The following is an 18,797-nucleotide window of genomic DNA, read 5'->3' as shown; positions in this document are numbered from 1 at the left end:
GCAGAGTGCTGTGCATGCTAAATCAGTCTTTTCACATTTGCAGAGGGCCCCACATCTCTTTAGACAAGCGCATTTGAGGATTTGCCTTCATGTGCAACTTGAAGAACTATCCTAGTATCTAGTTCTTGTGGTTGCAGGGCATGAGTCCACTTACGTCGATCGAATTCTAGCTGGAAGCAAATTGTCCTGAAGTTACACAACCGTGCCACGGAAGGAAGCTTTTGATATTCTGTGTGTCAAAAATAAGAAAAGCTTATGTTTGTTTACTTCTACACAATGAAATTCGTTCCATTTGCTTGGTACTTTCTTCCCAGGATGTATTTTTCTTCTTATACATGTTCCTCTTTTTCTATGTGTCTCTGCTTTTAAGCTGTCAGTCCTATATACGTCAAAAATCACATCAATTCTGAGAATATTTGGGTGGCTGAATTTTTGGGTCAAGTAAACGATGAATTATCTGCGTAGTCTTGGGAAGTGTTTGTCAAAGTTGGCTTCATCATGTCTGAAGCTGCGCCATCAATAATGGTCATATTTTCAGACTGATCGACCTTTTCTTCTACGATTTGCTCGTCCTTTCTTAGGTAACCTTCTAAACTTTTCAGCAGATCAGACTTCCCACCAGATCGCATCAAATCATCTTTTTACTGCCAACACTGGAGAAAACCGTTGATTTTCATGTCTGAAAAATTTTGAAAGATTTCCATCACGCGCTTGACAAGTGATGTACATACGTAGGAAAAGGTTACGTTCTTGCTTCAGGGAACTAGTTGCTGTTTCTGCTTGCTGAGTTTTTCTTCAGACTTCGAGTGAGACAATAGTAGCTTGTTTTCTTCAATACATTGTTTAATGGCACAGTTTGGTTTATAAGACGGTCCTCTATAAATTCCTGGCATTCCCTTCTATTAATTTCTTCCATATTGAGAAGAGACTGTGCAACACTTGATCCACTACTTCGTCAGTATCAAGCACAAATAAGAAAGAGTATACGTCTAGAAATGGGTTTGCATTACGTTCATAACTTCAGCCATCGCAGCGACATCTTCGATAAACATTTGCTGTTTGCTGGGAATATCTTCGTGGTGCAAATCTGGATCAGCCAATGGAGAATTCATTTGTGATGGGCGCGACTTCGGATCCGCTTACCATCCATCTTAAAAGAAGATATATCCCGTGGGTGAACTGCTACAGCATGTGCATACTGGACATGAGCAAGCGCTAAAAATAGAAACAAAACATTAGAGAGGGTTTCAACATAACTCCGAAAATTTCCATTGTGAATTCTCTGTGCCATGAAAGTACATTTAATTGGATGTTAATTATTAGTTGCCAGTAGTGAAATTGTGATCTCTTGTTTTCCATGTATTTATGACATTCATGTTCATTTAGTATCTCTCCTTCATTGTTGCAGCAATATTCATGGTATGTTTGTTGTCTCAAATAGAACAAGGCACATACAGAGTATCCACTCCGTCCTGTTCTGTCACTGAATTCCATTCATTGATGCTCAAAATGTCGCCAAGAAATTTTAGAAGTGTCAGCTTGATACGTAATCCACCGACCATTACAAAAAACTAGTCTTCTCCAAATTCTCCAGGCCATAACCATTGGACTTTCTTGGGATTTTGTACAGAGGTTGGCCACAGGCAATAACAGACACCTGTCCATGGTTTAATACTTCCACTGACTTCTTCACTAATGCGTTAATGGAATATCTAATCATGGCGACAGACTTCGAAGCGTCGGGAAACAAAAGAAGTAATGCTGTTAAAGAAGTTGCTTGTTCACTATTTCCATTAACTTAGTATCTTCTTGAATGAAATGCTGCCCAAGTGCAGTGCACATTGACATTTGGATTTGAGGTTGAGTTTCTGCCAAGAAACTCACAAACTTCTTTACATCATTGTTGTTCGTCAGCTACAAGGTTTGTATTACTAAAGAACGTATCACATTTTGGATCTTCTAGGTATTCTGGAATGTTTATTTCCTTTCCAGTGTTGGACACTACGGGGACCTCAGTGTAACTGGGAGGTAGTTTATGAAGTTTTTTGATCTGTTAAACGGCGTTTTGTTTAATTCTTGTTGTAGTCCCTGTTCACAATTATCCGGATGCTAAAATAGTGAGATGGATGTAGCATGAAAGAATCTCAGTGCCGATGTTGATGTTGGATTATGGTCTAAGTTATCTACAGCTGACGTAAAAATGCCGATTTTCAGTTGCGGAGGACACACAGTTCCCACATCATGAAAATAATTTATATTTGCGTTTCCCAAATCACCTGACAAGCTCAGGCACGATCATATATGATACCGAGAGACCAAGCCTATACATAGTATTCACCAATTCTTTTGATAGGGTTTTACTAAGGATAAAAAAAGCCCAAAAACAGTAGAAGAGGAGTTTCGCGTTTGCTCGAATGTTTAACTACTGTTCGCTGTACCAGTACCCACTAGGCGACGATCACATTCAAAGTTGAACAAAGGCAGCTTAGAAATCGATAAATACTTCTGTGATTTGTAGTTAGTCTGATTCCTTACATATGTAGTACCCAGTGGCGTATTTAGGGGGTGGCTTCCGGGCTTAAGCCCCGCCGAAATCTTACTTGGTATAGTAAAGTAAATTAAATATCTTGCAGAATTTTCACATTTCCAGGCAAAGCCCCCCCCCCGAAAGTTAGCAAAGCCCCTCCCGAAACAAAATCGTAAATACGCCACTGGTAGTACCCAAAAGCAGTCAAATCAAAGTAATTAGGGAAGCAGGTACTGAGTTTTCCTGACAATCTGTTTCAAATGACCCTTTGAATGATACATAGGGAACTTGAGTTGGTCCAGGACTCATGTTACAGAAATCTTGAGCATAAATACGTAAACAAAATCAGCAGATTAAATGATAATAGAAAAATATCATGGAAGTACTAACGGTGATATTGAGATGACGTGGAAGTTGTTTCCAAATATCTTCATATTGAGAAATTGCAATTGAAATGTGTAAAACATATTTCGAAACGAAAAGAGCAATATTTCCGTTACTTTCTTCAAGTTACAATCCGCCATTATGAAAATTAACCGCCATTTTAGATCGCTGTGGATTGTAAATAGTTTATTCTTTATACTGACCACCAGCATTCACAGAACACTTAATCTAAATTTCAAGTTATCATTTCTTCCGTCTATTTCCTGCAATTACCATCCACCATTTTGAAAATCGACCTCCATTTTTATAAGAAGCTTTGACAGTTATTATTATTTTGCATGTAAAAATTACAAGTAGAACACAAAGAACACATATAGTAAATTTCACGGTATTAGTATAAAAAGAAGACTTTTGTGTTCTTCCATGGTAATTACGTCCAGCCATTTTGAAACTTGGCCGCCATTTTGGATTAACGTGATTTTGAAAATGCCTCCATATCTTAAAATAACCAAGTGATTCTAGAGCGTTTGTACCAAACTTCATGTTGGTATACCAAAATGCACGATTTTTCCGTTATCCTCCGGACTACGTTCCTTCCAGGCAGTTGCTCTAAAACGTTTTTAGTTCATTTTGCTCATGTTTCGTAAATAAAGAAAATCTAACAATCCTATAATATTTTATAAATAATTTCTCATAAAAATTAACAAGAAGTAGTTTGCTCTTAGGAAATAATGTTCGAACAAAATTTTTCGAACACAGTTATGTTCATATTTCGCAGTTGAATTTTCTTAACTGCTGCACAACATGGTTCAATCTAAGAAATGAAGGCGAAAAAATTCAGTGTGGCGTCTAGTACTTTTCATTCAACCGTTGAGATTTGTTTTAACTATCACAACAGTTTCTTCTCTATTATCGTCACCAATATCACAGAAAATTGGCAAAGCTCTTAAGTCCCTTCTTAACGTAATTTAAAACATAAGCTACAGAGAATTTGATGGGTAAAAAATCTAGTTGTTTCCTCCTTTTATTAATATTACAAAATCTATCATATTGACATTACACGACTCGGGGATCCAGAATCACTTTACTCTACTTTTTCGTATTAATCAGGTAGATCAAAAGCTAGAAGATAAGTATTAAAATTTTCAACTTGGTTCGATTTCTGTATTTCTTCTTCTTTCCTTTTTCTAAATGGAATGAATCAAATATAATTTCACAAAAATAGAGGTAAATATAGATTTTTCTTTTAATAAAATATAGGAGTAGGTTTACGTCTTCTTCATCATTGTTATTCTACCGTTATTAACAGGTTACTTTTCGCAAACTGACAAATTTCGAAGCACCACGGTCTTCATTTAACCATCTCGTCTTCACATATTGTCTTTCACAATAAAAAGTGCATGTTTCTATGGTAGTATATCATGCTCCTTACTATGACAATGAAATCGATACGTGTATGTTTCTACCACCTCGTGATTTAATGAAGTGTTTTAAAATTTTGAAGGCGCAATCCCTAACCTTAAAAAAAGTGGAAGAATATAAAACTAGGTTCTTTCACAACTTAAAACTTATTGCTATTAGTCACATATTTACAGAGTACGTAGTCGCTGTCACATGTTGTTCCTTGGTCTATTGGATGCGTATTCGACTACTACGCACACTATCCCTATTTGATTCTTCATTGCTTCTTGCTTTTGTTTTCTTTTTCATTCGGGAGGCTGAACAACAAGAAAAGTATGAAAAATATGGATTACAATTTTAGATGTAATTAGACTTTTTGCAGATATTTTATTCAAGTGAAGAGGACGAAGACACCGACATCACAAATGTAACATGTAAGCAGAATGATTTTGGTATCACAGTACTAAAGAGAGTTTGGATCCGGTCAATCTCCTCTTCCTTACACTGCTGAAATGTCAGATTTTTGGTCAGTGCCTATTTTTCCTTTAAAGACATTCAAAAGATAGCAAGTAACGTAATTATTCCATTAGGAAACGTAACTTATACACTTTTAGTGCCTACAATAGCCTATAATAGAGATATAATATAGTTCACCTTGCACAAAATATTGAAATAAGATGAATATCATTTTACACTGCATTCTGTTCGAGAATACACATTAGAAACAAGACAATAATATGGTTTATTATACCCACTACATAGCTGAAATATACAGGAAATTACCGTTCATCTGAGCTTCCATCTGTGTATATTAGTATCGTAAGATCCTGCTCTCACCACAGGCTTCAATCATGTATTACCCAATATGCCAGCTTTTGATATTTATTATTGTCTTCATGTATGACCGTTATAAATTAGAAATTAGAAATTTATTGCGGCATTACCAGGTGGTCTCTTCTGGGCATTTACGCGTCTTATGCTGTGGCAGAATAGATTTCCCTGTAACCACAGACCCGAGGGATGTACGGATCTAGTTTTCTCCTTTTCTTTCCTTTTTCTTTTTTCTTTTTTTTCAGTTTGGCTGTGTATTCCTACCCCATATACATACTCACAGTTACACAAACCATAACAGAGTCTGTCGCACCATTTAGATGTTATTCCCAACTTGATGCTCTGTGATATCAAAATTTCCTGCTCCCATTTTAAATGTAAACACCAAAAGAGTGAGGACAGAAACATGAAGAAAGCTGACGATTAAGAACATTAATCGTGTATTCAAGTTTATTGGTAGACTGCTAATATTTCTCTAGTTTTGTATCCTGTCTTGCCAACTCCTCTCTACGTATTTCTATCAGATACTACTCCTAACGCAAAAACGTACTATGACGTCATACATGAGACAGTTGATGATGACTCATCTTAATGACAGCAAAATACTTAAATAAAGGGCTTAAAATGTTATTAGGGCTTCTAGGTTATAATTCTCTTATCGTCAGTACTTGTTGAAAGGTTTTTAGATTGCGTCAAAATAGAACTTTGTAAATAGTATTGACTATATGCAAAACTTGGTAGAATCGTTCTCGACTTTGATACTGACGTATGAATAATATGATGTCTATTTTTCCCTTTTCTTTCCGTGGATTTTCCATCTTCTAACAGCAACGTACAGAACAAGGCAGGATCAGATCCGACTCAAACTTTGCCCAGAATACACAGAATACAAAAGAAGAAAAAATGCCAAATTGGAGCTGCCCCCATCCAGAAACACTGGAGATATACTCTGCAACACAACGCACCACACGGCAATATAATATAAAGTAAACGTCGCAAGATACTCGTTTATGTCGACCACGGAAAGGACGAGGAGCACCGGGATGATATTAAGATATCTGATATGCTATAACACTGACTTGGCGGCCATCTTGAAGGCCAAGATCTTGGATATAGCGTAAGGTATTGAAGTGGGAAGCGGGGTGTGTAACATATCAGTGTAATGTAAAATGCAAAACGAAAACCAATGATGTAACCGTGAAAAACATATGTGTAATGGTGTGGACGGGACGAAGTATGGAAGATTCGGGCAAAACAACCGTGCATGCGAAGGATAGAATAATAAGGCAAGGCAATGCTACGCGCCACGGCAATGCTACGCGACAAGTAACTGCGACAGTGTCTGTGCATGGAAGTGCATCGCATTGCTTTCGAGGATATTGGGATTCCGTTTGGGACAGTGAAAACCACAGTTGCAACCCGTGATACGAGCGCTCGTTTGGAGACTACGTCAACTACGAAGGACAATTTTTGTGGAACAACAAGTCGGTAGCTCGCTCTGGTGTGTACGAGATGTCATCTTGGATTGGTGATCAAAAGCACGACTTATCTGGGATTGAAGGCCACTCCTGGAAAACGTTTTCAACGTTTCTTGTTCAATTTTCTTGCTGTTTCGTGTGAACAAAGGGCATTTCGGCCTAGGTTTGTTTAAAATACAGTATCTGAAACAAAGTGTGCACAGATGACAAAGCCAAGTCATGTTCTAGCTTACATTTCTTTAGGAATGTTTCTTTTCGTTTGCGTGGTTTGCTACACTGTTTCGCGACGGTCTCAAACAGAATCACAATATCAACAAAATGCACCGTTCCACATTGACTCGATGAGTTCCACGAGTTGTAATTTCCCACGAGAGGACTAGTTTACCACACAATGAGACGACTCGAATTGTGTCTACTGGTTTCATTGACACAGATAGAAACAAGTGAACGTGACAGCAGGGGCCAGCCAGAGAGACGTGATAGTGTGTTTGCGGCATACGCAAGTCAAAACGCGCAATATTCTGTGTAGTGAATGTGTCCGCAGTATCGTTCATCTACGAAGACCAATGTAGAGCTGCAATGACGAGTCCTCTTAATGTGGTGTTAGTGATGCAAAGTGTACTTCCAAAACGACGGTACGTCCAATCAACAAAACCGATAGCGGCCGAATGACAAGCAACTGAACACATGCTAGAGATTTTGAACAACTACGATGTAACAGAAGTATATGTGGACGAGACTCTCGACATTGATGAGTAAGAACCAGGTCGGATCCAAACGAGTGAAGAGGCTGCCTTGGAGTGATTCTTCGCCCAAAGAACAGACAACACGGTTTTCATTCGTCAGTGACTATTAGCGAGTGGAAACTAACGTAATAGGCAATATTATACGTTAGATGACAAAGTTATCATGTTACACCACTGGCCTGACGTAAAAGGTGTCAAAAAGGCATCTAACATTCGCAGAATGGACATATCGCTCGTTGAACAAAAGTTCCGCAACTGTCCGTTGGAGAGAACACTTTAAATGGCAAGAACAACGCGATAAGGGCTTCTTGAAAACAAAACACGAAATATATTACGAAATCACAGAACATTTGTTGCTACAATTTACAGCAGCGGGACGTGATAACCACATTGTGCATGACTGTGACCTGAAATTTGGGCAAAGCAGCAGGCTCTTAAGAGTAGTCTCTGCACATTCAATGCTTATCACGCATGGATTGCGGTACTCAAACAACAAAACAATATCATGAGTCGTAAAATCGCGTTATGTCACAATGAAGTATGTACTCGACAAGGAGGATATTGATTTACTTATTGCATGGTGCCGTGGCGAGATCAAGAACATTATGGAAGATTTTGAGAATGCAAATATATGCAATGCTGGTGAATACGGTGAACACATTAGCCAGAAGATGATCATGCCACATTCAGAACTATGTCTAGTCTATGCATGCAACGACGCATACATATACTGTGGTGCCGTTGCTGTCGGGTGGTGGCAGATAAACTCTTGGTCGTTCTTCAGAAACCCATAGCTATAAGTGCTCGGGTTCAGGAGAATATGTCCGCCACACCAAATTTAGTGGTATTCTGGACGCCTTCTGGTAAAATGACAAGCGGAGCGTATTCGGTTTTCATCAAAGAGTGCGTATACCACAAGTAGCAGCAGATGCTACTAACACACACAGTCTTCTGTTGCTTTATTCATATGGACTTCATAAGGACAGAGACACAGTTACAAGGCTTCTCCATTATTCAATGGAAGTGGCTTCAACACCGATCATATTCGCATCCATATTATATCTGAAAAGACTACCTCCCAGTGCCAACCGTTGGATCTGTATTACTTCTGTATGTATAAACACATGATGCGACGGATTTTGACGGCATTGCGTGCTCATACCAAAGTGACCTTCACCAGCGAGACACTGTCCTTAAACTGCATTCACTGGCACACAACCAAAGTTGTTGTCCATGATTTCACATGAGGCATCAATGCGGGTTAAAACTAGCTGAATTAGCGGAGGACGTTGTTTTTCAGTACAACACAACTGAACTTTGTTTCAATATACGACAGCGTGAGTGTTGTACAGGCGAGTACCCAGAACCTTCTGTGAACAAATATGCTTGGTGTTTGCGGGAGTTGTGAGTCACCCATTATTTTTTACTTACTACCACTACTGCCGAGATTTTCAACAATAGATACAATCTTGACAGACCACACGCATTATCATATGCAAATGATTCCTGTCTGCACATTTGTCTATCAGTGTGTTGCATGTTCTCGAAGACAGCGCCTTGCCTTATCTACACCGTTGTTTTATTCCGGTTGTCCATTATATACATACACATACACACACACACACACACACACACATATATATATATATATATATATATATATATATATATATATATATATATATATATATAGGAAAGGGGGGTAGAGTACGCAAATTTTAATTAAACTTATATATTTTGGTACAAAATAGTTACAACGGAAAACTTTTACATGGAACACAAAACTTGAACTCTCCTTTACGAAATCTGAACTCAACTTTTATATACCTCTATTCTTAGAGGAACTAGAACTCATAAAATGAAAACATTCAAATTCGTACTTGTTTGTTATGTTTGGTATGTGTGATTGATGCGCAATAGTTGGAGGACCACTGTTATTTTATAACAGAACTGTATTTCCATAGGAGGTTCATCCACGGATACGCGAGTTGAATAATGATCGCATTCGCATTCAATAGCAATTTAATTTATTACATATATAAATAGTTGAATAAAGATATAAGTTAATTAAAGAAATATATGATTGTAGATTAATAAAGTTAAACCAATATATAATTGCATCTATTGTTTCACTTGATAGATTGTTTATAATTGAAACACGAAATTGACGTGATAAAAGCGCATTGTCTTGCACTATTGCCCTTGATGGCTGAATAAGCATATACACTGATTGCTCTTGATACACAATTTTGTATTGCAAGATGTTTATGAGAAATTTGATTTGTTTGTCTATGTTAAAATGCTAATTTCACGCACACACAAAACACTCGCGCACTGGCCATCTCTGCTCACTTCTGTTCCTCGCGACGAACCCTCTTCCTCCGGCGAGGACACTTCTTCCCCCTTCTCCCTTTCTTAACGGTTGTCTTTTGGGTGAAAGTTGGAAACTGGTACTGTTTACAAAAAATGCATTCCAATGCCATCTTTGGGCCAAGAAAACACACTATTTGGAAGGGAAATAAGAAAATACTAGCATACTCCCCCCTCTTGGTCGGATAGCGACCAACAAACAATGAGACACTTTCACACATAATTGTCACTGATGGGAAGAAACTGGGGAAGGTAATGGAACCAGTTTATTCACTTCACGTTTGTAGATGCTGCTTGCAGTTCGTACAGTAACAACTCTCACTAGCGAGTCTTTACCCAGATGCACTTCTTCAATTACACCTAAGCGCCATGACAAAGGAGGAACGTTTGCTTCCTTCAACAACACGATAGTACCTGGGGTTATATTGTTCTTTTGGAAATACCACTTATTTCTCTGCTGGAGTCCGTTCAGGTATTCCTTAGACCACCGCTTCCAGATCACTTGAAAATATTTTTGTGTTTGCTGCCAACGGTCTAGTCTGTTGTTAGGGAAGTCAGTTATGTCTGGCTCAGGGATAGAGGTGAGAGGTTGGCCTATTAGGAAATGACCGGGGGTTAAAATATCTGTATCGTTAGGGTCGTCGTTCATTTTTGTTATAGGACGAGAGTTGAGACACGCCTCAATTTGCGCTAAGAGCGTACAAGTTCTTCAAAGGTCAATGTCGCGCCCTTTGTAGTTCTGACGAGATGATGCTTAATAGATTTCACTCCTGCCTCCCACAATCCCCCGAAGTGCGGAGATTGCGCCGGGATGAAATGCCATTGTATGCCTTCCGAAGATGTGAACTCCTCCACCCCTTTATGAAATGTATCTTCGCGTAACATCTTGTATAGTTCTTTAAGCGCATTATTTGCACCTGCAAATGTTTTGCCATTATCGCTGTAAATATTACTGCATTTGCCTCTTCTTGCTATGAATCTTCTCATGGCTGCAAGGAAAGATTCGGTTGTGAGGTCACTGACCGCTTCCAAATGTATGGCTCTTGTAGACATACAAACAAATACCGCTATAGGCCTATAACATTTTTTGAGCGATTTGCTTCTGACAGTTGATTTGATGTTTATTGGCCCTGCATAATCGACCGCACAATTTAAAAACGCTGGTGCCGGCCGTACTCTATGAGATGGCAATTGTCCCATTTGTTGAGTTATAGGTGATCCCTTGAGACGAACACATGTCACACAATGATGAATAATTTTCTTTGCTAATTGACGACACTTCGGGATCCAGTATCGTTGACGCACAGAGAATACTAATAATTGTAATCCAGCGTGAAGATGTCTTTTATGCTCATTTTCCAAAATCAGTGTTGCCAGCTGCGAATTTGAAGGAATAATGGCTGGATGCTTTCTTTCATAGGGAAGGTTACTATTTTCTAACCTTCCACCGACTCGTAGCACTTGGTTCTCATCCAGTAAAGGGCACAAATTTTTGAGAGGGCTACGTGCTGAGATTTGACGACCTGCACTAACGTCCTTGATTTCTTGTTTATATTCCCTTTGTTGCACTAATCTGATGCACAGCTGTAGCGAATTGTTTAGTTCACTCGTTGATAGACTGCCTGTCTTTCGCTCGCTTCCCCTTCTTGCATTGTGCATGAAACGGCGACAGTAAGCTATCACTCGTACTAGCTTCGTTAGTCCGGAAAACTTGCTGATGACGTCATCCTGAGGCTCTTGTGTAGTCAAAGCCACAACTGTTTTTTCTCTTGCTTCGGGAACGTCTTGAATGCTGGATTTCTTTCTTGAAGAAGGCCATGTGTCTTTGGGCTGTGACAACCATGGAGGCCCCTCCCACCAGATCTTTCGGTCCTGTATGGAAGCAGGTTCGACACCACGAGAGATCATATCCGCAGGATTGTCTGCTGATCTGCAGTGTTGCCAGTCGCTGATTTGAGTCATGTCCTGTATTTGGGCAACTCTGTTTGCAACAAACGGTTTCCATCTTGTGGGCGGTGACGATAACCAAGCAAGCACAATTTGTGAATCAGACCACAAATAAATGTTATCTATCTTGAACTGTAGAACAGGTAAAATTTTATGAAGTAAATTTGCGAGTACCAATGCTGCACACAATTCTAGACGGGCTAATGTTATTTTCTTTAGCGGTGCTACTCGTGATTTCGCACACAGCAATTGTGTTTTTGTTTGACCATTTTGATTCGTTGACCGTACGTAAATACATGCTCCATAAGCTGATTCGCTGCTGTCCGCAAACCCACATAGTTCAATACTGACCGGTTCTCCTTCCACTAAAACGAAACGATCGACTTGAATATCTTTAATGAATGCTAATTGCTGCTGCAAGTGTTGCCATCTTGCGTGAAGTTCCGGCGGTAGTTCATCATCCCATGTGATTGGTTCTAACCACAATCTTTGCAGAAAACACTTGTATGTGATTACTACTGGGCTTATCAAACCTAGTGGATCAAAGATAGTCGCCACCACAGACGCCACCTGTCGCTTGGTGATGCTACTTGAATTTTCAATGATGTCTGCTGGCCGATGTTTAATGAAAAATTTGTCCTTGCCTGGATGCCAGGATAGACCTAATGTGTTGACGCCCTCCACATCTTGAAACTGGACGGGAAATTCAATTTCTCGATTTTCTGGCGGAATGGCTTCCAACAAAGCTGCACTATTTGAACACCATTTGCGTAAGTTGAATCCTCCCCCTTGAAGCAAAGAAATGAGTTCTGCTTGTAGCCTTAAAGCCTCCTCTGTGCTGCTCGCGCCGCTTGCGAGATCGTCCATGAAAAAATCTTCTTTTAATATTTTCGATGCCTGAGGGAACAGATCTGATTTCTCTTCCGCCAGCTGTTGTAAGCATCTTGTAGCTAAAAATGATGACGAAGCCATGCCATAGGTTACGGTCTGAAGATCGAATGTTGGAATTGGCTCTTCAGGTGATCTTCTCCATAGAATACGTTGCAATGATGTGTCATCGGGATGTACTCTAATGGCGCGATATATTTTCTCTACGTCAGCCGTAAACACTATAGGGTGGGCACGAAATCGCAATACAATGGAAAACAGATCTTGCTGCAACGTAGGCCCCACCATGAGAATATCGTTTAGTGACTTGCCACTTGTAGATTTGGCTGACGCATCGAACACCACGCGGACCTTCGTTGTGGTACTACTGGGTTTGAACACGGCGTGATGTGGTAGGTAAAAGGCTGCTCCTTTGTTTTCTTCTCTTAACTGCAATTTTTGAATTTCTTTCATGTGTCCCAATTGCTCGTATTCCTCAAGAAAATTTACATATGATGTTTGTAGCTCGGGTTGGCGCTTCAGTTTCCGCTCCAGTTGTTGTAGTCTAACTGTTGCTTGTTGAAATGAGTCACCAAGTACAGATCGGTCTTCACGCAATGGCAAACGAACCACAAATTTGACTGTCTCGTCTCGCACAAAATTTTTCTGGAAATGCGTTTCACATGCTGACTCTTCGGCGGTCCGAGGGTTGGTGAACACTTCTTCCAGCTCCCAAAAACGACGTAGTTGATTTGAAGATTCTCTTCGGTTCTGGTGAAGAATGACGTCACTGGACTGTTTCTGTGGCATTATGATGGGATGCTTCCTGCGATGACCCAACCCAGCTGTGTGTCTTGTAGTACCGGAAGCTCTTCTCCCATCAACTTCCGTTCGGCTTTGAGTATCCTGAAGAATACTTCCGCGCCGAACAACAAATCGATCTTCCCTGGAACGTTGAAAGTGGGATTCGCAAGCGCTATATTCTTCGGGATTTTCCAATTTTTGCAGTCCACTCTTTCCGCCGGTAAATTTCCAGTGATGCGTGGCAACACTGAACAACTGATGTTTGCCTGGTATGACGTCACCATTGACTGTAGTGCGATGTCAACACAAAACCGTGCTTCTGACGCAGCATCGTTTATGCCTTGAATGGGCATGTGTCTTCTGTGCTTCTTGAGACGCAGACGTTGGACCAATGTCTCCGAAATGAAGTGGCTCTGGGATGCGCTGTCCAGGAGGCCCCGACATGTAATCCACTGTCCATTGCTGTCCCTAACCTTCACCATGGCCGTGGAGAGTAACACCTGTGACGTATGCAACCCTTTAAGTGTACAATATGAACCCTGAACATTATCTTGCTCCTCTTGGGATCCATTGGGCGTGTTGCTGCTTCTGTTATTCTCTGCCTTTCTTCCCTCTGAAGACGATAATCCACTTGATTGTTTATTATAATGCAACAATGTATTATGCTTCTTGCCGCATTCTTTGCACAAACTTGATTTGCATTCGCTTGCTCGATGATTTTCCCGCAGACAGTTAATACATAGATTATTCTTGCGAACACACTCATTCTTTTGTTTGTCACTCGCTTTAACAAATGATTGGCATGCAAATATAGGATGAGCTTCCTTGCAAAACTGGCATGCACGAGAAACTGTGGACACATACCCCTTAGTATGATTGCCCTTAACACCCTTTGTTTGCGATTGATGTATCCTTGCCCCCTTTACTTCACTTGTGTTCGCAGTCATTGTTTCCAACCCTTGGCATCTTTTCTCCAAAAAGGACAGGAATTCGTCAAGCGTGGGAAATGGTGTTTCAGTTTTGCGTAGCTCCCATGCTTTTCTACTGCTACTGTCTAATCGTGACACAAAGTGTTGAATAAGAATTATGTCTAATAGCTGACCATCTGTTTTGAGCGCTTGTAATGCGTTCATGTTGCTTGCCGCGGTGTTTATAAACTCCCTGAGCTCTGCTGCGCTTTCTTTTTGCACCTGACGAATGTTAAGAATCTCTTGAATATACGCTGCAGCTATAAGCGGTTTATTTGAGTACCTGTCTGACAGTAATTTCCATGCTACCGTGTAATTTGCTTCTGTGATGGGCAGATTTGTACCAATTTTAGCGCTTCCCCTTTCAAAGATGATCTCAAATACTGCAGTTTTTGAATAGCAGCAATGTCTTGATTATTGTGTATGAGTGATCTGAATGTGTCTTCATAGGGAAGCCACTGTTTGTAATCCCCGTCAAAGTGAGGAATCTCAATCGCGGGCAACTTTATTTGTGTGTGTGTATTTCCTCTTGATGCGTCATGATCTGAAGACTGATTCTTGTGTTCTTGTTTCGACAGAAGCGTTTGTAATTGTGCCTTTACACCGAAATACAAGTTTTCGATTTCTACCCCTGTGTTGTCTGTGTCATCCACTTGCTCGATTTCAATGGCATCTTGTATTTCTTGCAGTTTTAACCACACCCTGTCCAGATGCTCCACCCGTGCTTTAATGTCTTCTACATTTTGTTGGGCTTCATCAAATTCATTTATAAATGTCTGTATGCGCGAAAGTTTCCCTTTGTACGCAGCGCGTTGGCGTAACAGGCGTTGTGTCTCACTCATTTCTAAATTTGGTTTAAACAAGCAAGGAAAATAAAGGATGAGCCAGATAAATACTTACTGACCTTTGGTTGCAAAGCTGCTGTCTGGATACTGCTCTGCTGCTGCAATCCTGGACCTCTTCTCTCCGATCTGGGTGTGATGTGGCACCACCGCACTGACAACGACGCGCGGGAAATGCTTTACCCGACGCTCACGTACGCCGCCATATTGTTTTTTCTAATGCACTGAATTAATTTGTCCACTAAAACTGTCAACACACTAACGAGTTCTAGCTCCACTCGCGTATCCGGCCCTGGTAGGACCAATGTTTGTTATGTTTGGTATGTGTGATTGATGCGCAATAGTTGGAGGACCACTGTTATTTTATAACAGAACTGTATTTCCATAGGAGGTTCATCCACGGATACGCGAGTTGAATAATGATCGCATTCGCATTCAATAGCAATTTAATTTATCACATATATAAATAGTTGAATAAAGATATAAGTTAATTAAAGAAATATATGATTGTAGATTAATAAAGTTAAACCAATATATAATTGCATCTATTGTTTCACTTGATAGATTGTTTATAATTGAAACACGAAATTGACGTGATAAAAGCGCATTGTCTTGCACTATTGCCCTTGATGGCTGAATAAGCATATACGCTGATTGCTCTTGATACACAATTTTGTATTGCAAGATGTTTATGAGAAATTTGATTTGTTTGTCTATGTTAAAATGCTAATTTCACGCGCACACAAAACACTCGCGCACTGGCCATCTCTGCTCACTTCTGTTCCTCGCGACGAACCCTCTTCCTCCGGCGAGGACACTTCTTCCCCCTTCTCCCTTTCTTAACGGTTGTCTTTGGGGTGAAAGTTGGAAACTGGTACTGTTTACAAAAAATGCCTTCCAATGCCATCTTTGGGCCAAGAAAACTCACTATTTGGAAGGGAAATAAGAAAATACTAACAGTACTCTTGTCCCTATATGTGGGGCAAGAGTACGAAATCAAAGGGGCAAGAGTACGCACCCAAGAGAGCATTAACAATTATCACAGATGAAGGTGCCTACTCCTTTATATGATGTATATTCTTCATGCCACCTTTCATGGCATCTTGCGCACTTGATCCAGCCTTCTATTGATGGATCACTGTAAATGATATTGCATAATGGACACTCGTACACTACTTCCTTACTGACTTGAGGAGTTGTAGCTACAACTTTGGTTGTAGCTTTCCTGGTGCAACATGATGTTTGCCTTTGCTCTTTGGAGGGCGCCGTTTGGAAAGTAAGTTCTGCTTGAAAGGGGAGGATATCAGATCTCTGATTGACTTCGAGAAGATCAAGATCTACTGGTTGAGTGCTTCTTAGCAGTTGGAGGAGGACTGACTACCAAATGAGTGCATGATGTAAATGGTCTACATGGCCCCCTGCTTACCTCCAGTTAAGATCTAGTTTACTGGTTGAAAGTTTGGTAACCGATGAACGAGCAGCCAGCAGAGAAGTATTTGATGTGGATAATCCGCATGAGCTCCTGCTTGCTTCTAGTGAGAATCCAGTGTTACTGGTTAAAGGTTAGGTAACAGATGAATGAGAACGAGCAACCGGCAGAAGAGTATTTGAAGTGGACAGTCAGCATGAGGTCTTGCTTGCTTCTAGTGAGGATCTAGCGTTACTGTTTAAAGGTTTGGTAACAGATGGAGGAGGACGAGCAACTGGCAAAGGAGTGTTTGATCTGGGTGCACCGCATGGGTCGCTTTTTACTTCCAGTGAATCATTCTATGAACGATTTTATTCTCTATTCAGGTCTGATGCTTAATTTTTTGCTTCAGGAATGCTTTCGTCTTCAGACCTGGCTTCTACATTGAAGTCTATCACATCCACAATAGAAGGAAGAAAATCTTCTTCAGTGAACACATCCAGATTCAGTAGGACAACTCCAGATTCTTGAAGACGGGATACCAATGGTTGCAGCTTTGTAGTCATCATCATCATAGGTATTCTGCCTTTATTGGCAGGTCACTTGCCGCAGCTGAGAAGCTTCCATGCTCCACGGTCCTCCGCTAACTTCTTCGTCTTCGCGTATGATCTTTCTGTTTTTATATCATCCATTAATTGTGGTCTCCTTCGCCCCCTCCCTCTCTTTCCCGCCACCATACCCTCTAGGACGTCCCTCATAATACAATATCTGCTTAGGCAATGTCCCAACTAGTTTCTTTTCCTCTTCCTAATAATATCTAAAAGTGTTCTTTTCTCACCCAGCATTTCTAACACTCTCTCATTCGTTTTCCGCTCGACCCAACTAATTGTTTCCATTCTTCTCCACACCCACATTTCGAAGGCTTCCAGTCGATTTTCATCACCTTTACGTAATGTCCACGTTTCCGCCCCATACAGTACAACACTCCACACGAAGCATTTTATGAGTCTTTTTTGTAGTAAGCCTCAGTAAACAAACTCGCAATTTGGAATTATGTGGGATGGATGATTCCTCATCCATTTATCACACACTGTTGAATACCAGGATTTCAGCGGGTCAAAAAAAGGAGCGATCTAATGGTTTGAAATTATGACTGGGATTTGGTGGTAAACTCAACATCACTATCCTATTTTGCCTGCAGAAATCAATCGCTTCGATTGAAATGTGAGAGGTCTGATTGTCAACAAGTAAAAATACCTTTTTCGTAACCGAATTTGATCGCACATGTTGGTGTAAATAATATAACCATTCTACGAAAAGTTGTGAGTTGATGAACCAGAATTAGATATTCCCACAGAACCTGGCGGCGAGCCATCGAATAATTCTTGTTTCATTTGTTTTGTGGGAAATATCTGGGGAATAAAGGAACCAGATGCACTCACCATGAAACAGCTGTTATGTTAAATTCAAAATCACTAGATACGGTTTTATTCACAACTGATGTTTAGTCGACTTTTGGAACTTTATGAGGAACCGTATTTATTCCAGTTTCGTACATGTTGTAGATATCCCGTGGAGAAAAGCCGTTTCGTCTTACAAGATCTTTTAGACAATTAAAAAAACATTCAACTTGTGGCTTGCTAAAACCACGAGCTCTCCCCAGACCAGTCTTTGAAAGCTGTTGCAAAGCAATTGTTAAATGTCTACGACGGAAAGACTCTGTCCAATCTCTTTCTGCCGTTCGATTCACACGGCTAAAGGATATGGGGCACCTAGTTACGTTCAGCAAAATTGTATGCCATTCTTCTTAGATCTTTTAAAGTTAATTCATAGAAGAATTGATCCAGTAATGTGATATATTGCACTAATTCGTTCTCCATTTCTTCGGTAAATAGGCCTACTGGCTTTATTGTACCTAAATACGTTGCAGATTCTCATTCAAAAAAAAATCCTTAATTCTCCTTATATCAGTAATGGGAATGCACAGGATACCAAAAAAATCAGATAATATTTAGAACCTTTATAAAAATATATTTCCAGCTTATTCCATCAGTTACAGAATGTTTGTCACCTACGAGGGCAACTTGAAAACTTCTCGACCTATCCTTGGTGAAGCTACATATTGTCAAATGTTAGGTTAGGTTAGCTTCATATATCTTTATAGAATCCCATACCAATCATTGGACTGATACCGCCTTATGCAGAGTCGTTTTAACGTATGATT

The 18,797-nt window shown here is 40.1% G+C and overlaps 2 protein-coding genes across 2 annotated transcripts; both read right to left on the bottom strand.

Annotated features, from left to right (window-relative positions):
* Positions 1 to 10,427: 10,427 nt before the first annotated feature.
* On the bottom strand, positions 10,428 to 13,361 carry LOC145682045 (uncharacterized). Its single transcript, XM_081753644.1, has one exon. It carries the CDS (start codon positions 13,359 to 13,361, stop codon positions 10,428 to 10,430), a length of 2,934 nt encoding a protein of 977 aa, XP_081609770.1.
* LOC145682044 (uncharacterized) lies at positions 13,361 to 14,488 on the bottom strand. Its single transcript, XM_081753643.1, has one exon. The coding sequence runs from the start codon at positions 14,486 to 14,488 to the stop codon at positions 13,361 to 13,363; it is 1,128 nt and encodes a 375-aa protein (XP_081609769.1).
* Positions 14,489 to 18,797: the final 4,309 nt, after the last annotated feature.

The sequence above is a fragment of the Thermobia domestica genome, chromosome 3 (assembly GCF_964235325.1).
Source record: "Thermobia domestica chromosome 3, izTheDome1.hap1.1, whole genome shotgun sequence".
NCBI classification, from domain to species: Eukaryota; Metazoa; Arthropoda; class Insecta; order Zygentoma; family Lepismatidae; genus Thermobia; species Thermobia domestica.
Note: the sequence above shows the minus strand (reverse complement) of the source record. Positions and strands in the feature narration are given on the sequence as shown.

Coding starts and splice junctions, on each gene's coding strand:
- LOC145682044 (XM_081753643.1), bottom strand. CDS start 14,488: ATGAACGCATTACAAGCGCTCAAAACAGATGGTCAGCTATTAGACATA.
- LOC145682045 (XM_081753644.1), bottom strand. CDS start 13,361: ATGCCACAGAAACAGTCCAGTGACGTCATTCTTCACCAGAACCGAAGA.